The sequence below is a fragment of the Eulemur rufifrons genome, chromosome 1 (genome assembly GCF_041146395.1).
Source record: "Eulemur rufifrons isolate Redbay chromosome 1, OSU_ERuf_1, whole genome shotgun sequence".
Lineage (NCBI taxonomy): Eukaryota > Metazoa > Chordata > Mammalia > Primates > Lemuridae > Eulemur > Eulemur rufifrons.
The window spans coordinates 43,556,041-43,580,176 of record NC_090983.1 but is presented as its reverse complement, the minus strand read 5'-3'; the positions used below and the strand labels follow the sequence as shown (position 1 = coordinate 43,580,176).

General features: G+C 34.8%; 1 protein-coding gene across 1 annotated transcript in view; it reads left to right on the top strand.

Annotated features, from left to right (window-relative positions):
- Positions 1–24,136, top strand: part of FSIP2 (fibrous sheath interacting protein 2) — a 94,763-nt gene that overhangs the window by 60,165 nt on the left and 10,462 nt on the right. The window contains exons 17-20 of the mRNA XM_069469919.1: positions 269–7,168; positions 7,232–9,816; positions 12,390–12,872; positions 14,112–14,212. Of these exons, the coding sequence (XP_069326020.1) occupies positions 269–7,168; positions 7,232–9,816; positions 12,390–12,872; positions 14,112–14,212 (10,069 nt within the window). The remainder of the gene's footprint in view (positions 1–268; positions 7,169–7,231; positions 9,817–12,389; positions 12,873–14,111; positions 14,213–24,136) is intronic.

Genomic DNA, 24,136 nt, shown 5'->3' with positions numbered 1-24,136 from the left:
CATAACCATCCGATCAAGGCAGACACCAGCACTTGGCTTAGAGGTTTGAATCATTTGGGGCTATTTTCTCAACTTACTAGCTAAAATTAAGATTCTACAAAATGAGAAATAAATATTTGAGGAAAACTCAATTTCTTTCTTAACTAGATTTTTTCTTTTTCTTTAGTGAGGTTCTCCAAAGGTGAAATACATATGCAAATAATTACCAATATATTGAATGTTCTGTATTTCCTTTAATGCATGCTAATGGTAATGTTTTCTTTCTAAGTTTCCAGTGAGGAGAAATCATCTATTGTTTCTACATTGTCAAGGAAAAAATGTGAATCAAAACAGCCTCAAAGAAGCATACACAGTGATTCTTCAATTTATCAACTATGTAAACATCTTACTGAGTCAGTCATTTATCATTTAATTTCAAGCATTTCTGATGGCATCGAAGAAGGCAGAGAAAAAGAGAAAGCATGGGAAATCCAAGAAGCAGCATTTAACAAGATTATTTCAGTGCATTCTCAAGTGTTTGAGAGCAGGTCAATTTCTATTGGAGAACTTGCTTTAAGTATTTCTGAAATCATTATTAAAATCCTTTGTAATAGTAACATTATAAAGGCTGACAATGCACAGCAAATGGGTTCCATAAGAACAAAATTCATTTACTGTCCAGGAGTAGTTTCTGCTGACTTTAATGACCTCTTTCAGGATTTCGTAATAGGATTGATTCATGTACTGTCCAAAAAAATAGGAATAAATCATCACTTTGAAAGCAACAGAAGAAACAAATCATTTTCCATATTTCAGAGTAATAGTGTTTCCAATTGTGGCAAAACCAATACTATGGAAAGACAGACAGGGCCCAGAGACTGGCAGTCATCTACTCAACAAATTGATCAACTCATTCAAAAAAATAAATTAAATTATCTTGCACATAAATTAGACACCCTTGTTGGTAACCTAAAATCAAATGAATCCAAAGAAGTAGCCAATAAAATTTTTAATATTGTTTTAGACTTATTTTTGCCAGATGAATGCCCAGATAGGGCTACGGATTCTGGTACAATAGCAAGAAAATTTTTCTCCTCCCCAAATGATCAACAAAGTAATAGCATACTTCAGAATAACCTAGGGCTCTCCCCAAAATCAGTTTTTCTTCTTAATACTGTGTGTGAGAAACTTATCAGAACACTTTTGGAAAAATACACAAGCACTGCATTTCTTGATAATGGTTCTATTTCTAATGAAATATCAGCAGAAGAATGTCAACTTTTAAAAATATTTCAAAGTGTAGAAGATGAAGAATTTGATTATTGTCAGAGACCAATGAATTGTGAACAACTTCAAGGAGATTACATGTCAGACGTTTTGGAAAATCTGGCAGAAATGGATCAAGGTTTATTGTCATCAGACTCTATGCTTACTATTATTTCCCACAGCTTGGTTAAATCATTGATGGACAAACTATCTCACAATATACAACAAAATCCTGAAAGTCCACCTTTTGCAAATGCACATTCAAACTACAGAACAAGAGAAATACAATCTAGTTTCTCAAAAGCAAAAAGGTCAGAATTAATAGGACACGGTAAAAGCTCTTTAGGATGCATGAGTTATGACAGTAATTCTTTGACAGAATCTCTGTACAATCCTAGTGTTGTTAGCTCCAAAATACAAGCACCATTTGGCAAGAAATGCAAAGTAAAATGCTCTTCTGTGTCACCTCTTAAAAGACAAGGAACAAAGGAAATAGATCCAGTAGCCACTGAAAACAACCTTGATCATGGAGGTATGAATACAGGTGTTTATTCAGCCACATTTTTGGAAGAAATAATTTCAGAATTGTTTTTTAATTTCTCTACCTCATTGTGGGCCAAAAATAAAAACATAACTGTGGCCCAGCTCAGTGAGATGAATACATTACTTGTTAACAACATAGTAAATGAGTTTAATAATATTCAAGTCACTGTTCTCCGGGATGCTGAAGAACGGCTGTGTTTTCCACCAGTCCATAAAATAACTGTTAGTAAGATTGTTGACTCAGTTTTTTATGATGTTTTACAGCCATATGAATTGACAGTGACCTGTAGTAATAATCTGGCATATGACAATACCTCAATAGCAGAACAAATAACTAATGGTATATTGTTAGAGATTTTAGACTACCAACTCCCATCTTCTTTCAGGGCACAGCTAATGCCCCACTCATATTACCCTCTCAAAGCAGAAATTATACTGCAAAAGCTTCAAAATAACCTGAGAGAATTTACTTCCCCACCCAAGTCTTCAGGAGGCTATAGCACCATGTTATCACACTCATTTTTAGAAGGTGTCATCAGAAGGCTTTTATCTCAGCTCATTCCTCTACCCAGTAAGGTGGCTTCCTCTTTGGGAAAAAAATATTTAATCAGTTCAGATTTTAATGAAATGTCCACCTGTATAATAAATAAGGTTATGTCAGCCATTTCAAAACATAAAATATGGTTCACTATATATGATAATCAATATCTATGTACTGGAACAAACCTCCAAAAGATGGTGGATTCTATTTATAGTAATATTTTGCAAATGTCTGACTCTCTTGCTTCAATACAGAAAAGTATAGTCAGCCGAAGCCCAATTATGGTTGACCGAATAGCCAGCTTAATTATCCAAGAGATTATTGAAAATCATCTTCAACCATTTTTGTGTAGAGGGCTTTTACCTCGTCCAAGGACTCCACTGGATGCAGTATCTAATATGGTTAAACAGGTTCTCAGTGAAGTCACAGAGTTACACAGACCCCCAAAGCCATCACCCTTAGGTGTTTACCCTGATACATTTGTAGGGGAGATTGTTGCCAGACTTTTGTCAAAGATTTTCAGCTCAAAGCATAACACGGAAGTTGAGCTGGAAAACCTGACCCAAAAAATAGTAAACTCAGTATATAAGCATTTTGACAAAGCTAAAATTCACATTCTATCTGATAACAAAGAGCAGTTTTTCCCCTCTGCCAATACAGATATTATGGATGAACTTGTCACCTCAGTTTATAAAAATGTTTTAAAACAGCATGGGCTAGATCCTGACATTGATAAACAGTCTGAAGACAGTGACATTTTTGTGGAAAATATTACCAATTTAATTGTAGCAACTATTTCAGATTATCTTCTTCATCCATTATTTTCTGGGGATTTGTCAGCTTCTTCCTATTCTATTTCAATGGCTGAAAATATCGTTCAGGAAGTCCTCAGTAACATCAGTAAATCTACTGAGTCAAGCCAGAGTTTACCTCTGTATAACACATTGCTGCCATATACATTTTTAGAAGACATGATCAGAGTACTATTATCTAAATTCTTTCCTTCTGCCTCTAGCATGGTTCCTAACAGAGAAACCCCAAAAGATAGATCAAGAGTGAATTTCAATGAAATTGTTTCTAACCTAATTAGTGATATTAGGATGAAAATTTCCCAACATGAAATTCGATTTTCAAAAGACGAAGAAGAAACCAAGTTTGTTTATTCAGAAGATGATATTCAGCGTCTTGTTGACTCAGTATTCAAAAATATTTTACCAAACTCTGAGTCTCAAGAATCAGTTGAGCAAAATATCACAAGCAATAATGATGTTCTTATTGATAGAATAGCAGGTTTTATCATTAAATATGTCTGTCAACAACATCTTCAGCCATTTGTGTATGGAAAGTCATTATCTTCTTCACCATACACATATTTTGATGATGAGAGAAGGCAGTTATTTTATGCCAGTATTTATTCCTCAACTTTTTTGGAAGATGTGGTCTCTGGGGTTTTAAGCAAAATATTTCACAGGGTGGTAGGCATTGTACAAACAAAATCAGAAAGAGATTCAGAAGATGAACTGTTTGATAAAGCTGAAAAACTCATACATTTTATAACAGAGGAATTCTCAAAAGCCCAAGTTAGCATTTTAGATAATGCTGAGGAACAACTGTGTTTGCCTCCAGTGGAAAGAGATATAGTAAAAACAATTATTGACATGGTGTACAGCAAAGTTTTGCAAGAATATGAAATGGAAATAACACCCAATAAAGATTTTCTAAATGACACAAAGACAATGGCTGAAAGGATAACTAAAATCATCCTGGCCGAAATTTTTGATTTACAAATTCATCCAGATCTTATAGCAAATCTGCCTTTTAAGTCACATTCCAAACTCAGTGCAAATGCTTTGATAAAGAAAGTTCAACACAATATTAGTAAATCATTATTTCAAAGACAATCTTCAACAATATATACGACTATGTTATCACATACTCATTTGGAGAAAATAATCACTCAGCTTGTATGTAAGATGAGTCCATTGGCCTCTACCACAGAAAATCCAGCTACTTCTCAATCAGACTTAAGTAATACAGTCATAAAACTCATAAATGAAATTATGTCAATAATTTCAAAACATGCAATATGTATCACTAAACATGGGAATGAAAAGCAAAGTATGATTTCAGAAAAAGATATCCAGTCTATGGTTGATTCCATTTATGCTGATCTTTCTTATTCAAATCTGTACCAGTGTCTTACAAAAGATAAAAAAGGCATAAGTAATATACCTGCCTCAAAAATAGCAAGTTTTATAATAAAAGAAATTTTTAACCATCATCTTCAGTCATTTTTATCTGGAGATAAATCTCTCCTTTCAGCTGCAGTTGATCAAACTTATAAAACAAAAGCAATAGATCTTAAACAAAGAGAATTGTCTCTTATTGTGAACTCAGCTGTCTTTTTGGAGGAAGTAATTTCTGAGCTTTTATGCAAAATCCTTTATGCATTTTCACATAATGTTTTGGCTGCTGAAAACCCAGATAGAGCAAAAGCCAAAATTACTAGCATTGTTACAACACTGGTAAATTCCATTGTTATGGAGTTCACCATATCAGAGCTTTCAGTTGCGGATAACTTTGATAAAAACTTGTGTTTTTCAGAAGGATATAAAGAGATGGTTCAAAAAACAGTCAACTCAATTTATGAAAAAATATTAGATGAACATAAATCTTTGATTAATGTATATAGGGCTATACAAAGTGACACTGTCTGTTTTGGAAGGAAAATATATCATTTGCTATTGGAAGAAATTTATGATCACCAGATACAGTCATTAGTTTCAGGAGAATTAGTGTCTTCTTACTATTCTTCCCCTCAAGCTGATAATATCATCACTCGTGTCCTCCACATCATCATGAAGGATAGCCATGGCTTGCCATCATGTATTACTGTGTTGCCTCGTTCTCTTTTAGAAAATATGGTTTACAAGCTCCTAGTGCATATCTTCCCTTCAACTGACACTGAAAATGAACTAGAAGAGGAAGAGGTTCCACCAGATCATGAGTTTGTGGATGCAGCTTCAAAACTAACTGATGAAATTATAAAAGAAATTTCTGAACATGAGATTCGACTTTGCATGGGAGAGGATAATGTAGAAAGTATGCAATTAGAAGCTATTGAAAATTTGATTGACTCCATATGTAATAATATTTTGAAGAAATCTGAATTCCAAGCTGAAGTACAAAAAAGTGCAGGCAAAAAGGGAGGCTCATTTCTCAGTAAAATAGCTGGCTTCATTATGAAGGAAATCATGGATCATCATTTACAGCCATTTTTACATGGTGAAGAATCAACTTTCAGTGACTTATCTAATTATGACCATGTCTCTTTACTTACTAAATCTGGTAAAGAAAAGACACAGCCTTCTCTATACTCAGCTACATTTCTGGAAGATGTAATTGTTGACCTTGTCCACAAATTTTGTTCTCTCCTCATTATTACTGATGATTCTAAGAAAAAAGAAATGCCAGAGTCAGACACTGTGGGCTTGGCTATAAAATTTGCAAACTCTCTGATAGGGGAATTTAAGAAAAGTGAAATTAAAGTATTACCAAATGCTGAAAAAATGCTTTCATTCCCACCAATTGATAAAGAGACAGTTGATAAAATATCCAATTTTGTATATGACCAATTCATAGGAAAATATGAATCTAATGATATTCAGGAAAATGATAAAAGTGACATTGTTATAGAAATGATTGCTGCTTTAGCCCAGAAAGCAATCTCTGCATTCAAGATTCAACCACTTTTTTCAGGAGACTGGTCTTCCATTTTCATTTCATTTCTAAATCCAGAAAACATCACCCAAAGAGTTCAGCACCTAACACAAAAAACCTCTACACAGATGATCAGATGCTTAACAGGGAACCAATTTACTTTGCCACAACAATCATATAAACACACTTCTTTATCCTCAGAACAGAAAAATATGATGGGCACTTTGGAAATAAATGGAGGTACTATGAGTAGAAAGAAAAGTTCCAAAACCAACGACATATCAATGAAAAAAGGTGACATCCAAAATCCAATACTTACTTCTATAACTACCATTATGAAAAGCAACATTATTAATCTAATGTCAGGGTCAGCTGCAGATGTGACAAATAAAAATAAAGAAAATGAAAATAAAATGGGAATTTCTATTCAAAAATATTGTGAGAATGTTTCCAAAGTTTCTTCTCCAAGTAGCAGCGTGAAAAAGAAAGAGGAGCCAGATTTGAGTGAAACATTTAAAAATGATGAAATTGAGAAAAAAAGAAAATCAGCTCCAAAAGATAAGGAAGAGAAAGGTCCAGCAGTACACAAATATTTTTCAGTACCTCCTGATGATATGGAATATGAAAATGAAATGTTCGGATCAGATTTTGAGAAAGACAATGAGAAGATTGACAATACAACAGAAAGATCATTTAAAAAAGATGATGATTCCTTTCAAATATCTTCTTTTAAATCCAAGGAGAAAAATATGGGGACTGCAAAAAAGAAAACTTTGCAGATAGTAGCCCAAAAGCCAAGTAATGAGGAGAGGAGAAACTCGCCAGCTCAAATGGATACAGATGATGCACAAAACTCAGATTATGAACATGTTCAAAATGTCATTGAAAATATTTATGATGATGTTTTAAAAATATCTTCTCAAGAACCATCAGGTTTTTCAAAATTAAGATGCAGTGAAAGCTTCCCAGGTGATACAGCATTAAATGTAATCCAAGAGGTTAACAAGGATTCAGTACAGTCTGTTAAAACAGAAAATTTATCCTTCTCAATTAACAAAAATGTCCCTTCCAAAGAAAAAGAAAAGAAAGAGAAAGAGAGAGAAAAAGAAAAAAAGAGAGGAAGAGAAAAAGAGGCGGAGAGAGAGAGAGAAAAAGAGGTAGAGAAAGATAAAGTAAGAAAGAAAGAGATTAAAAATGAACCTAGTAAACAAGACCTTCCTCAGTACTTCTCAGAAAGTAAACCCGGAATTTTTCCTGCTAAATTTTTAGAAGATGTTATTACTGAAATGGTTAACAAATTGATCTTTTCTTCCTTACCTGAAACACAAACACACGATAGATGTCAAAATGTAAATGCTGATGAAAACCAAGCTGAACTCTATGATACTGCTTTGAAACTTATCGATTCACTGTTAAAGGAGTTTTCAGATGCTCAAATTAAGGTATTTAGGCCAGATAAGGGAAATCAGTTTTTTCCACCTGCAGGTAAAGATTCTTCAGTTTCTAAAATACCCTCCAGGTATAAAGAATCAAATACAGATGAAGTATCACCCAGCATTAAGATAGAAACTGTGAATAAAATGCCATGTGTGCATAAAATGACTAAAATACCCTCTTCAGATAAAATACCTTTCCAAGATAAAATACCAGCCATTGATAAAACATTGGTCAATAAAATTGTTCACTCCTCTGTTTGCAATATTTTGAAAGAATATAGATCACAAGACTCTATTTGTAAGAATATAAACAATGATGGAGAAAATTTAGCAAGGCAGCTATCTAGTGCAGTGATAAACGAAATTTTTCAACATCAGCTTAACTTGATATTTTGTGATGAGGTTCCAGTTTCAACATGTTTGCCTCTGGAATCTAAGGATGTTTTTAAAAAGGTCCAAAAGGTGGCCCAAACAGCCAGCAAAGAATGTCAAACATCATCACCATATACCATAATGTTGCCTCATAAATTTTTAGAGAAGGTGATTTCTGCTCTTTTATGTAAAATTTTTTCAACAATATTCAATACCAAAACAAAACAGTCTGAGGGCAATTTGTTAGCAGAACTGGATTTCCTTCAAATGAAGTTAGTAAGTACAGTTGCAGCAGAGATCTCCAAAGATGAAGATATGATTATACAGTATGTAGAATCCTTACATTCCAATGATGATGAAATTATTCAGTTAGTGGCTCAGTCTATTTATAATAATCTCTTGCCACAATTTGGATCCCAAGAGATCATACAAAATTGCACAACTAGTGGATGCAGAATCCTTTTAGAAACCATAGTTGACTTAGTTCTACGAGAAGTGGCTGGCAATCAGCTGCAGAAATACTTTTGTGGAGAGCTAACTTCACATCAGTGTGCAGAAGTGGAAAGTGTTGTTGAAAGTATCCTTAAAGATGTTATCCAAACTACCAATGTGCTCCCACCTGAACCATCACATGTTCATAAACTGTCTTATAACATAGTAGAAGAAATTGCTGTACAATTTTTATCAAAGCTTTTATCTATGTTTCCAAAATTGCATAAGGAAAGAACCAAGTCCCTAGAAACTGAGATGGAAAAAATAACCTCAAAAATATTAAATTCAATCCAAGAATTTATCTCCAAAAGTAAGATTAAACTTGTAGCATCGGCCAAAGAATCACCTGCTGTACCTGTAACTGACAATGCAACTATTGAAAAAGTAGTTAATTCTGTTTATACCAGTATTTTAAAGCACTCTGGCTCTCCTACTTCTGTATTCAAAGATTTAATGGGTAAGAGCAATGCCCTCTCTGATATAATAGGATTTTTAATGGTGAAAGAAATTTCTAATTCTGAATTTCAACCTCAAGTAGAGGAAGAAGTATCAAGTACAGAATTAGTTCTGGAAGCTGTCAAAGTTATGGAAAAAGTGGTCAAAATTATTGATAAATTTAAGTTCCAGGAAAATTCTTCATCTAGAAAAGATTCTACATTAGATGCCAAGTTTTTAGAGGAAGCATTGGCCTTGTTCTTGGCTAAACTAGTAAAGTTGCCAAGTGCCTCAAGCAAAGATGAAAAAAACTTATCAAAGCCTGAGTTAAATAAACTTGCATCTCAACTGACAAAATCTGTAACAGCTGAAATTTCCAGAAGTAACATTAGTCTTGTCAAAGCTTATCCTGAAAAACACTTTTTAAATCCAGAAAGTATAGAAATGATTTCTCAAGTTGTTGATTCTGTTTATAGTGCTGTCCTACAGCAATCCGGAACTGACAAAGAACTTTATTATAATATAAAAGATACAAACAAAGTCTTCCCTAAAAAAGTGGCTGGTTTAATTATTGATGGAGTTTCAAATTTTCCATTAGATGCAGAAGCATTTAGTTCAAAAAGTCCAAATGCTGCTAACTTTGGAGAGCTAGACATTAACAGAATTGTTCAAAAGGCACAAGAACACTCTGATAATATGGTCCCTGACTTAGACAAAGAAGAATCAGATCAAGATTTATCTGAAGAGGAATATTCATTTGAAATAGTTCCATATGTTGGGAAAAAACCGATTAAAATAGATCCAAAGATTGTTTCAGAACACTTAGCAGTCATTTCTGTAAAAACTCATTCTCTTGAGAAACTTAAGGGGGAGTGTTTAAAAACAACTGGTCATAGCATAGCACAACTGAGAAAAGCCTCAATAAGTGGTAAAAATTATTCCACCTCAGATTCACATAATGTAGGACAGAGAAAGAAAGAAAGACGTACCTCATTGGATAAGTCTGGACGACTGGATGTAAAACCCTTAGAGGTAAGTGCAAAGGTAATGGCAGAAAAATGAATGAAGAGTGAGACATGGTTGTTCTGTGATTTCTTTCCTCAAACAGGTATATGAGAAGGCATTTTGTTGTTGTTGTTGCCCAGTGCAATAGAATTGGTTGTACCAGTTCATCCATCTAATCATGTGATTTACTGGGTCTTGCCGTATCAGTTCTGTGGCTCACTCTAAAATTCTCAGGCTAGTTTGTCCAAGACAACTCATTTGAACTAACATTTTTTTGAAGAATGAGAATATAAGAACATACCCTTTACAGTAAAAGCAGACTGATGGAAGTTATAATTGTCATTTGAAAATTCAGAAGAAACAATTTTGTGTAATTTCTTTAGTTATTCATTATGAATATCTACAAGAGTTCAAAAGGAACAGCTAATAGAATATCAGGATGTATAGAACTATCTAATATAGTTTTAATTCTCAAATTTAAGGCTCTACAGTAGTACTCTTTTTTTCTAAAAGCAACATTCATCAGCAAACATTAGACAGCAAACTCTTAGATTGCATTTGTCCTTATTATTTCACTTTAATTATATTAGTCTTTCCCATTTGCCCTGCACTCTCAAGATGCACCCAGTTTCTTTCCTCTGCCTTGTTCTGGACTTAGCTGCTCTAATGCTGCTGTTTTATGAACCTGTTTCCTCTTGCTGTACACCTACCACTGCCCTGTAGCCCCATACTTGGGCCCCAAATATATTAAACTAATCGGGAATTCAAAATGCCCATAAAACTATTAATACTATTGAGGACAAAAGATTTGTTTGCCAATAGATAGAGTTAAACTGATCCATCAGACATTCTGATTTTTATCAAAGCCCCTTTTGTGATGATGTGCATTTATAAAGATGGCTGAGTTTGCTTAAGGATGTAGTCTGTAGCCTGTGTAGCCTGGACACTGAACAAAGTTTTATATTAATAGAACCATTTCCCTTGGAGCATAAGCTCAGAGTGAGTCTTTTCCAACACTCTTCTGCTGCCCGTTGAATTAAGTCTCGAGATTGGCAAATACGTTAATTAATGCATTATGTTTTTAAATGCAAATACCGAGACTATCGTGGTCTGGGAATCCTTTATTTACCTTTACCCTTAGTGTTTTGGAACTGATGATGGTCCCTTTCAGCTCCAAAATTTCTTCTTCTATCTGGATTCTCATCATTATATTAGCAATACTTGGTAGTTTCCATTCATATATAAGTAATCCCTTGGGAGTAATATTTCTGTGAACAGACTATAGAATAACATTACCCCAAATCATTTTTTAACTATCTATGGAATTGTCTATCAAAAATCTTATCCCTAGTTACCAGCTTTCTTTACTTGAGTCATTTATATACCACAAAAAACAGTAAGAGAATATTTAAACCAAAACAAATGCCTTTGTCCTCTTAAAGGAAGGAAAAGCCATCCCAAAAATAAAACAATAAAGAAGCAGACATAGGGAACTCAGTTAAGGCATATGATTTGCACCAATCTGTGTACTAATGTTGCCTATTTTCAGCAAAGGAACAGAGAAGAGACAGAAAAACAGAAGATTAGGTCAGATACCCTAGACTCTTGTTGGCTGTATCTCAAGGTTCAATTCTCTGTTTCGAAGTACCATATATTCTTAGCACCCTAGACATGTGCATGTTGAAACCACATGCAGTAACAAACCCCAAAGCCATATAAATGATTTTGGATATTCTAAACCATTGTTTTCCTCTGCTAGCACAGATACTCAAAGTTGATTGTTTTAATTTTTTAAATAAGTTCTTCTAATATTTTGTTTTTACAAATATTCCTTTAAGGCCATTATCTGAAAACCTTGCTTACAATTTTACAAAGGTAGTTTGAGTTATAAGATTATTAAATTAAATCAATTTTGAGGTTTTGTGACATGGTCAAAAGTTATAGAAATGGGACTATTATTTTATTTAATTATAAGTATCTTTTTTTAATCTGTTTTTAACATTGTCAATGAAATTGCAGTTTGACAGAGGAAATGAAAGGAAATGAAGAATCTTTTGGAAAATATGTCCAGAACATCAGTAGTGGAAGAACAGGCAGTAAAAATTTAAGACCAAAATTTTGGCTATTCATTACTTTTAAAAATCAAAATCAGACAATTTCTTTTTTTTTCTTATAAATATGTATATTCAGATTTCTCTATAATTCCTTACCTAGGATTTTAGAAAAATAGATTATTATGTCTACTTCTGTCACAAAACTTTCAAGATAAATGACAAAAATAGAAAGTTATTAACTTATTTTTGGACAAAATGTAAAGTTTAGGCAAAAAAGAAACTCTATTAGAACTTCCTCTGATTTTTGGAGTAAGTTATGTTCAATTAATATATTTGAATGTAAAGAAATGATGGACAACAGCAAATATTTCTTAAGATTTCTATTTATTTCTTCATTTAAAAATATTGCTAATATACAAATAAGTGACATTTGAGGATAATACTTAAATTGAAATTAGAAATCATAACAAAATTGCTATATCGCACTAGAGCAACAAGAAAAGTGATTGAGGCATTTTTAAAAAATATTTGTATTTTTAATTTCAGGCTGTTTGCAGAAATTCATTTCAGAATATAAGAAAGCCTGATATTACCAAGGTGGAGCTTTTAAAAGATGTTCAAAGCAAAAAAGATCTTATTATTCGTTTAGTAGCTCATGATATTGATCAAGTGAATTTGGATGAAGACATAAAAGAGGAATTAAATTCTGATGAAGATGAAATAGTTTTAGGAGAAGTTTTTGCACAAGAAGACTCATTCAAAAATAAAGAGAAAGAATTCAAGAAGCCAGTGGAAAGCAAAGTTCCTCCTAAGCCAACGCTAAGCACAAGCAGCCTGAAAAAATTCTTGTCACTAAGTAAATGTTGTCAGCCTACATCCAGTGCAAATATTGAAAGTATTGAACCAATTTCAAATCAGATAATAGAATTTGATGAGACACATGTTAAAAGAGCTGCTGCTGAGCTTGACATGGCTGGAAGAGAAACCACACCGGAAACAGTCTCTTCGGAGAAAAAGCCAGAGCATAAGGTAAGTGAGTAGAATGGCTGTCAATGAAAAGGTAGAGAGCTTCACAAATTTGGTCCAAGAATGTACCTTGGTGAGACACAAAAGAATACTAAAATGAATTATCTCCTCCCAAACCTGGTGATATTTACAGTATAAGGGAAATAATTAACAGATACAGCCATGACACTCAACTTTGGGAAAGCAGATAATGGAAAGAAACCTAGATTAATTGGAAGTCCAAGGAAAAAAGAAAATGGAAACCTGTTAAGAAAAATGTAAGCTAATTATTGAAAACAACAGATTCCAGTCCTTTTGTTTTTTTGGCTGGTAAGTACTAATTGAAATTTTGTGTGGAGAGCCACATGCCAGTAGAACAGGACAAGAAGATTGGCTGAGGTAGGTGGAAGTGAAAAAAGATCCATAGAAGTTTAGATTCTTCTGGGTTTGAATCCTGACTCTGACTCAATAGCTAAGGGACCTTTGGGCAAGTCACATAGCCCACTTTTTTCTTAAAAGTGTTTTAGCCAACTTATCCAAACTTAACAAATTAATTAAAAATTTTAATTATCACCCTATAATTAGCTCATAAACTCCACTATCATCATGGTGCAGAGCTCTTGTTACTGATTCCAAACTTTTAAATGATGGTCTGGGCCTCAGTGAGCCTTTGGAGTTTTTCCTGTCCAAATATCTATATCATGACATGTTTTTGGAGAATATACGATTTAGAATTTCCTGATGAAATAATTCTTTTGATTATTCATTTGATGAGATTCCTAGGTTAATACAAAAGCTGACATGAACCAGAGAAAAGAACAGAGACATACCTCTGGTCAATTCAGAAGAACACGATTCCCAACAAATAGATCAAAGTACTTGTTAAGATAATTTACCTGGCAAGCTTCCTAATTGACCAGAGTTGAATTGAATCTCTGTTCTTTTTTCTTTTGAGCCCAGAAAAACATGACTAAAAGTATTTTTAAAGTTTAGAAATGGAAAATTATATTCTTTAAACATTGTTCTAGATTTGTTTAAAATCTACTCAAAATCCAATATCATAATTTAGATCATCCTCACTAAGCCATTTCAAGAGAATTATATTGGAAGAGACATTTTACTTAAAATTATAGGATGCAACCACCTTTTAAGTAATCTCTAAAACGTTTTCTTAAAGTGTACATTAGACTTCAAAATAATGCCAAAAAATGAGAAAGTACATATTAAACTCTACTTTGTATAATACCTGATTTTCACTTTCAGGAAGAAGAAAGGAATCTTGTTGCTGAACCTACACATTACTTAATACACAGAATTATGAGTTCATCTTCATACAACCAAGAAGACCTCAGTCCATATACCAGGTACATAAAATTAAGGCAATACAAATGTAGAAATCTGAGATGAAAGTAGAGCTTATAGGAAGAATGGGGTCCCTGGTAAAACTTAATGGAGCAAATATTCAGCTTCAGACCTTTACTCACTTCTTATTCTGCCCTCCCTTGGCTTCCCACTGTGGAAAATTCCTAAGCCTCCTTTTGCTACCAGCTCCCCATTTTTAGTTACCTGGCCTCTACACCTTTGTTTTGAGACCTGTTTGTAGTGCAATCATATCTTGGATCAAGTATTTGCTAATGGATTAGGATACTTTTTAACCTGAGAGATAGGCATTGGGTCAGCAAAAGAATATGCACTATCAGAACAAAACGCTTCCTGCCTTAAGAGCTGTCTCTCTTAAATAAGCCAAATGTTCTAACGTCTACTGCCTGTAAAAAGAATATACAGAAGAGAGGAAGAAATATAAGTTGGAGCATTCAGAGATGAATTCTAGAAAGCTAAAGAGTTTGTTGTGGGGCTTTAAGAATGAATAGCATTAACATGAGCAGAAGACAATCTAAGTTTGGGGGACTATAGGAGCAAAATATGAACTGTATGGCAGTTATATGGGACAGAGAGGAGCAAAATGTACTGTAGCCTTAAGATCTGATTAATAACTCTATCAAGAATAGTTAAAACATCTAAAATTGTTATTAAGTTTATAAAAACATTTATAACATGGAAGAGGTACATTATTATCTGGGGAGAAGCACTGGGTATACAGAGAAAAAGTTGTTTATATATTTTTTCCTACTCAGCATGCTGGAATTGTTATTTTTTTGACATGACAGTGTCTTGGAACATCTCTTTCTGGCCCACCATTGCCCCTTTTCTCCTGCATATTATTTCTTTTATTAATAACATACATAACTAGTAATGAAGGTACCCCTCTACTGTTTATATCAGTGAAGTAGAAAGGGGCACAGATAATACTAAATAAAAATAAATTCAGAGCATGATGATAGATACCAGGTCCTTGTTTTCTATGTAAACAAAAAATAAACAACTACAAATGGACTAAATCCACTTTATATAAAAAAAGAGCTTTGGAAACCAAAGATCTGCAACAACCAAATGAACACTCAATCAAGGAAAAGCCACATAAAAAATTAAAAAAAAAAAAAATCTGTGGATTTTAACTTGTTCATGTACCCGAACTCTTCCCAGCATGGTACATCACAGTAGGGATAAAGGAGTCCAATTCCCAGTTTCTTCCATTGTGGTGGAAGGAGCAGAGTAGAACTCGGTTGCAGTGTTCTGGGTTATCTATGTGCTTCCTGAGGAAATTGTTTTTGTCTGATCTGACTAGGAGCTCAGATATAGGAAATGGTGGCATAGATTGGATCTAAGCCTGGAAACCACAGAAGATAGTTGATAGGTGCCACAATGCATGAAAACTATAGGGGGACTGCAGACCCACAAACACCTTGGGAAAGAGATTATGGGAAGAAGAATACAACAGAATATCTAAGGCCCTGAGAAGGAGCAGGGAGAGACCCATTGTGAAGTTAAATCATTTAAAAGCAGTTCAAGAAAACTAGAGAAATATGGCTCATTCAAAAGAACAAGATTAATCTCCAGATAATGTACCTAAATAAGTATATCAATTGAACATACATGGCAAAGACTTCAAAACAACTGCCTTAAATATGTTCAAGAATTTTAGGAAAGCACAAAAACTAATGAAATTGGGAAAAAATATATATATCAACAAAATGAGAACATCAACAAACAGATAGAAATGATTTTTAAAAAAGAACTCAACAGAAATTCTGGAGCTGTAAAATATAACTGAATTTAAAAATTCACTGGAGAGTTTTAACAGCAAACTTAGACAGAAGAAAGAATCAGTGAACTTAAACACAAGTCATTTGAAATTATTAAGTCTAAGGACCAAAAAGGAAAAAAGACTGAGTGAAAAGTGAACAGAGCGTAAGGGACTTTTGGGACACCCTCAAGCAGACCAATATAAACATTAGATGAACCCCAGAAGAAGAGATTAAGAAACGAGGAGAGAGATTATTTGAGGAAATAATTGCTGATAATTTCCTAAATTTGAAGAAACATATGGATACATAAGCTTAATGAACTCCAAGTAAAATAAAAACAAAAGTACCACACCAAGGGACACATATAATTATAAAACAGTCAAAAGACAAAGAGAGAATCTTAAAAGCAGAAAGAAAAAAATAACTCATTATATATAAGGAATCTCAATGAGATTATTAGTGGATATTTCAACAAAAACCTTGCTGGCCAAGAGGCAGTGAGATGATATATTTCAAGGGCTGAAAGAAAAATGATAATGTCAAACAAGACCTCTACATCCAACAAAAATGTGTCATCAATGAGGAAATAGTAAGATATTCCAACACACATACAAAACAGAAAAGAAAAGAAAAATCTAAGGGAGTTCATTAACAATAGAACTATCTGACTAGAAACACTGAAGAAAGTTTTTTTCAAGTTCAAAAGAAAAATGAAAGGATGCTAGATAGTAACTCAAAGCTATATGAAAATATAAATTTCTCAAGTAAATGTAAATACATGGAAAATATAAAACCCAGTATTTTCAGAATTTCGTTCACAACTTCACTTTTTACTTTATATAGGATTTAAAAGACAAATGTATAAAATATAGATTATCTGTGTGGATGGGTACAGAATATGTAAGACACAATTTCGGATATCAGGAACATAAAGTGGGTAGGGGGCAGATGTGTAAAGAAGTAGCAATTAAGCAATTAAGGTAACTTGTTACCAATTTAAGAAAGATTTTAACTTTAGGATATTATATGTAATCCTTGTGGTAACCACAAAGAAACAATTTATAAAATATACATAAAAGGAAATAAGAAGGAAATCAAAATGTGTCACTAAAAACATCAACTAAATACAAAGGAAGATAGTAGTGGAGGAAATGAGGGACAAAAAAGCTACAAGACACATAAAACAAATAACAAAATGGCAAAGGAAAGTTCTTCCCTATCAGTAGTTAATTGAAGTGTTAATGGATTAAACACTTAAATCAAAAGATGTAGAATGACAAAATAGATTTAAAAAGCAGGATTCAACTATATATTAGCTACAAGGTACTCACTTTAGATCTAAAGACACATACACATTGGAAGTGAAAGAATGGAAAAAGGTACCCCATGCAAATGGCATGAAAAGAGGGCAAGGGCAGCTGTACTGATATCAGACAAAGCAAACTTTAAGTGAAAAACTGTTACAAGAAAAAAAGAAGGACACTATATAATGACTAAATGGTAAAACTCACCAAGAAGATATAACAACTATAAACATATATAGACAGTCTCCAGCTTAACAATAATTTTACTTGTGATTTTTTGATGTTATTGTGGTGTGAAAGCAAGGCATATTCAGTACAGAATTCAATACAGTACATAAGATATTAAACAATTTATTATAAAATAACCTTTATATTGGATGATTTGGCCTACCTGTAAGCTAATGTAAGTGTTGTGAACACATTTAAGGTAGCTTGGTTAAACTGTGATGTTTCGTAGGTTAGGTGAATTAAATACATTTTCAACGTATGATATTTTCAATTTACTATGGGTTTTTGAAACATAATCCCATCATGAGTTGAGGAGCATCTGTAAGCACCAAACATCAAAGCTCCAAACTGTATAAAATAACTACTGACAGAATTGAAGAGGGAAATAGATAGCACTACAAAAATAGTAGGGGACTTCAATAGACCACTTTCAAAATGGAGAGAACAAACCAGACAGAATGTTGGTAAGGTAATAGAGTATCTGAATAACACTATAGACTAATTGAACCTAACAGACATACACAGTACACTCCACCCAGCAATAGCAGAATACATAGTTTTCTCAAGTGCACACAGAACACTTCTCCAGGATAGACCATATCTTAGGCCACAAAATGAGTCTTAATAGTTTTAAGAAGTTTGAATGCATACAAAGTATCTTTCCCAATCACAATGGAATGAAACTAGAAATCAATAGCAGAAGGAAAAACCAAAACATCTGCAAATATGTGAAAATTTACACACTCTTAACTAATGGATCAAAGAAGAAATCACAAGGGAAATTTGAAAATATTTGAGATAAATGAAAGTGAAAACAAAACTTAACAAAAATTGTGGGATACAGCAAAAGGACTATTAAGAGGAAAATTTTTAGTTGTTAATTCTTCATTAAAAAAGAAGAAAAAATTGGAAAAAGTAGCAAGATTGTGGACTAGAAGCTCTTTGCATAATGCCATTCCAATGGAGAGGATTGAAAATGGGGGATAGATGCCCACCTTTGGATTAATTGTCTGATCAAGAGCACTGAGAATCCACAGAGAGAAGGCGGGAGTGAAGTGAAGAAGATGGAATTGGGGAAAGCTGCTCAGCACAACTGGAAGTACTTAGGGATAGTGTACACATATGGGAAAGGGAAGGAGGAAAAAAGCCCAGACCCCATGCTTTCCCTGAGGATACTGCAACCAGAGCAGTGGGAGGACCCCTCCACTGCAGCAGGCCTCTGGTGCAGCTTGCGAGCCCTGGGCACTGTGGCTGGCACCATTGTAATATCCCAACCTTGGAATTCTACTTTTGCCCTGAGGCCAGATCTGTGACTGCAGCCTCCTGCTTGAACCTGCCAGGCAGGGAGAGGGTGGGAAATCCTAGCACTCACATGTGCCTCATGGGCAGGTGACGTATACTCCAGCCCCACCAGTGCCACTGGGACCCTAAGCAAACCAGGAGACTAAGAGCTCTGCACCTGCTGCTGTGATCTGGACTATCATGCTCAATTGCACTTCCTGTGGGACCCAGGCAGAGTATGTACCTGTTGCCCTCAGGACGCACTGCTGAGATAGCAGGACCACTGCCACTACCACTGCCACTGCTGCCTGAAAGGCCTCATATGGGACAATGACCAGTGCAGCTGAGACCTTTGGATCTGAGTGGTCTGCACGCTACTGACCCACACCATTCTACACAGGCACCCTGGGTGTTGCACCTTAAGCATGCCCTGCCCCACTCATATCCCTTGGTGCATGGCTATCCCAGACTCTGAGCTGAGCATTGTTTCCCACAGACCTGCTCCATCTTGAGTAGGCACCCTGCCCCATGGGTCTAATCTGTCCAGGGGTCCCATTCCACCTCAAACAGGGGGTGAGACATTCCAGTCTGTTGTGCACCAGGGGCCACTCCGCCCGATGCTCCTTGGACTTGTGGAGCTGCTACACTCTGAGCACCTGCTTCACCCTGTGTTGCACCCTGCTCAGACCTCACCCAGCCCACACAACTGGCACCTCGGCTTTCCAGGCCTGCACCCATGTGCACGATGCCCAGTGGACCTCCTGCATCCCCACGCACACCTCATCGCACTGGCCAGTTTTACCTCTTGTGTGCACCAAGCACAAGGGCCCAGCCCTGCCATAGTGGGCAAATGATAAACCCAAAGGAACAGGGGAGATGCAGCAGAGCAGCAGTGTTAAAGGCTCACAGTGCATCAGCCCTTATCCTGCATGGTCAAGCTTCCAGAAGAGGATCCAAGCACTATATTCAGAGACCCATATCTATCTTCACTGAGCAACAGAAGTCTCAGTAGAGGAGAACATGTGTACCATATTTGCTACCTACTTTGAGCTGAGAGAAGTGGCACCAAATGAGAAGTCACCAGTACAAAAACTCCACAAACATGAAGAAACAAGCTGTCTCAACACCCACAAAGGATTACAATAGCTCTCCAGTAATGAACTACAACCAAAAGGAAATTTTGAAACGACAGATATGGAATTCAGATTGTGGATGGCAAGTAAGATGAATGGAATTGAGAAGACTGTAGAAAACCATCTCAAATAAACCAAAACAATAATTCAGGACATGAACAAAAAATTTACTTAAGGAATAGATAACATTAAAAAAAGATAATAAAACTTAAAGAAATGAAAGAGTCATTTCGGGAATTTTAAAATACATCAGAAAGCTTTAACAACAGATTAGACCAAGCAAAAGAAAGAATTTCAGAGCCTGAAGACAAGGATTTCAAAGTAACGCAGTCAGTAAAAAACCATAGAAGAAAGTTTGGACAAAGAAGAATGATCACTGAGGGAAATATGAGATTATGCAAAGAAAACAAATATGAGAATTATAGTTATCTCTGAAGGAGAAGAAGAAAAACCAATGGAAAATCTATTTAAGGGAATAATAGAGGAAAACTTCCCTGATATTGCTAGAGATTTAGATATCCACATATAAGATGGTCATCAAATATCTGGAAGATTCATAGCAAATAGATCACCAAGACACATATGCATCAGCCTGACCAAAGTCAAAGTGAAGGAGAAAATCCTACAAGCTGTGAGAGGAAAGTAAAACATGAGTTACAAAGGAAAATCAATCAGACTAACAGCAGACCGCTCAGCAGAGAACTTCAAAGCCAGAAGGGATTGAGGTCCTGTTTTTAGTTTTCTTAAACAGAATACCTACCAGTCAAGAATTTTGTATCCTGCAAAACTAAGTTTCTTAAATGAAGGAGAAAGTCTTCTCCAGACAAGTAAACATTAAGGGAATTTGTCACCACTGGACCTGCCCTACAGGAAATGCTTAAAAGTGCTCTCTATACATGGAAAAGAACAATGAATACTGACCAATGTAAAAACACCCAAAAGTTAAAGCTCTCAACCTTTCCAAAATAGTAACACAAAGGAGAAAACAAAGCAACTATGTATCATTCAACATGATGAACAGAACAGTATCTCACAAATCAATACTAACATTAAATGTAAACAGTTTTAGTACTCCTTTTAAAAGATACAGGCTGGCTGAATGGATGAAAAAATACACTCCAATCTTGTACTGTTTCCAATAAACCCATTTAATTCATAAGGTAAAGGGAAGGAAAAAAATATTCCATGTGAATGGAAACCAAAACTGAGCAGGAGTAGCTATTCTTATATCAGATAAAATAAACTTATAATTAATAGTGGTAAAAAAAAAAAAAGACAAAGATGGTCATGATGATAAGAAGAGCAATTCAGCAATAAGATATAACAATCCTAAATATATATGCACCTAACACAGGAGTTCCCAGATTCAAAAATAAAATGCTACTACATCTAATCAAAGAAATAAACAGCAAAACCATAATTGCTGGAGACTTTAACACTCTTCTAATAGAACTGGACAGATTACTGAGGCAGATGATCAACAAAGAAACACTGGACTCAAACAGGACTCTAGAGCGAATGAACCTCACAGACATCTATAGAACATTCTACCCAAAAACTGAAGAATATACATTCTTTTCACTAGCACATGAGAAATTTTCCAAGATAGATCATATGTTAGCCCACAAAATAAGTCTCAGTACATTCAGAAAAATCAAAATCATTTCATGTATCTTAGACTACAGTAGACTAAAACTAGAAATCAATTCCAAGAGATACTCTTAAATCCACACAAAGTCATGGAAGTTAAACAGCCTCTGCTGAATGTTCCTTGGGTCAATGATGAAATTAAGATGTAAATTAAAACATTTTTCAAACTGAATGTCAATCATGACACAAGCATCCAAAATCTATGGATGAAGCTAAAGCAGTGTTGAGAAGAAAATTCATAATCTTAAATGCTTACATCAAAAAGACAGAAAGATAACAAATTAACAAGCCACTGTCACACCTCAAGGATCTACAAAAATAACAAGTCATACCCAAAGCTAGCAGAAGGAAAGAAATAACAAAGCTCAGAGTAGAACTAAATGAAATGGAAGCCAAAAAAAAAAAAAAAAAATTATACAAAGTATTAACAAAACAAAAAGCTGGCTCTCTGAAAAGATACAATCAATAAATGTCTAGCTAGATTTACCTGAAATAGAAGAGAAGGGACCCAAATAAGCTCAATTGGAAATGAGAAAGGAGACATTACAAATGATAACACAGAAATACAAAATATCATCCATGAATCCTATGTAAATCTCTATGCATACAAACTAGAAAACATAGAGGAAATGACTAAATTCCTGGAAACACACAACCTCCCAAGCTTGAATCAGGAAGAAACAGAAATCCTGAACAGGCCAATAACAAACAGCAAGATTAAAACAATAATAAAAAATCTACCAATAAGGTAAAGCCCTGAACCAGACAGATTCACAGCTAAATTATATGAGACCTACAAAGAAAACTGGTACTTATCCTACAGAAATTATTCCATAACATTGAGAAGGAAGGAATCATCCTTAACTCATTCCACAAAGCCAGCATCACCTTGATACCCAAACCAGAAAAGGACCCCCCCTCAAAAGAAAACTATAGACTAGTATACCTTATGAACATAGATGCAAAAATCCTAAACAAAATACTAGCAAACTGAATTCAACAGCGCATGAAAAAATAATCCAACATGATCAGTGGGTTTCATCCCAGAAGTGCAAGGATGGTTTAACATATGCAAATCAAAAAACATGATTCACCACATAAACAGAAGCAAAAACAAAGACTCTGTGATCATTTCAATAGATGCAGAAAAGCATTTGATAAAATCTAACACCCTTTCTTGATAAAAACCCTCAACAAATTAGGCATAGAAGAAACATACCTCAAAAATACAAAAGCCATATATGACAGCCATACAGCCAACATCATACTAAACGGGGGAAAGTTGAAAGTATTTCCTCCAAGAGCCAGAACAAGACAAGGGTGCCCACTGTCACCACTTCTATTCAATGCAGTACTAGAAGTCCTAGACAGAGCAATCAGGCAAGAGAAAAAAATGAAGGATATCCAGGTGTGGGGTGTGGTGGCTCACACCTGTAATCCTAGCACTCTGGGAGGCTGAGGTGGGAGGACTGCCTAAGCTCAGGAGTTCGAGACTAGCCTGAGCAAGAGCAAGACCCCATTTCTACAAAAAATAGAAAAAAAATAGCTGGGTGTCATAGCATATGGCTCTAGTCCTAGCTTCTCAGGAGGCTGAGGCAGGAGGATCACTTTAGCCCAGGAGTTGGAGATTGCAGTGAGCTACAGTGACACCATTGCACTTTACCCAGGGCAACAGAGTGAGACTCTGTCTCAAATAAAATAAATAAATAAATAAATAAAATCCAAATCAGGAAAGAGGAGGTCAAACTGTCCCTGTTCCTTGATGATCTGATCTTATATCTAGAAAACCCTAAAGACTCCACCAATAGGACTCTTAGAATTGATAAATAAATCCAGCAAAGTCTCATATTGCAAAATCAATGTACACAAATTATTTGTATTTCTGTATACTAATAACAGTCAAGCTGAGAGTCAAATCAAGGACTCAATGTCATTTATAACAGAGACAAAGAAAATAAAATACCTAGGAAAATACTTAACCAATGAGGTGAAACATCTCCACAAGAACTACAAAACACTGATGATGGAAATCAAAGACGATGCAAACAAATAGAAAAACATCCTATGCTCCTGGGTTGGTAGAATGTTTTTGCAGAAATAGAAAAATCTATCCTAGAGTTCATTGGAAGCTCAAGGAACCCCTAGTAGCCAAAACAATTTTTAAAAAGAGCAAAGCTGGAGGTCTCTCACTTCCTGATTTCAAAACTTACTACAAAGCCACAGTAATCAAACGGTATGATACTATCATAAAGACACACTTAGAGAGCAAAGAAAAAGAATAGAGAATCCAGAAATAAACCCTTGCATATATGGTCAAATGACTTTTGACAATGGTGTCAAGACCATTTCATGGGAAAAGGATAGCCTTTAGAACAAATGGTGCTGGGAAAAATAGATATCCACATGCAAAAAACATGAAGTTGAACACTACGCACAAAAATTAATTCAAAATGGATCAGAGATCTAATTATGAGAGCTATAACTTTACATACGACTCTTATATAAAGACATAAGAGAAAAGCTTCATGACATTGGATTGGGCAATG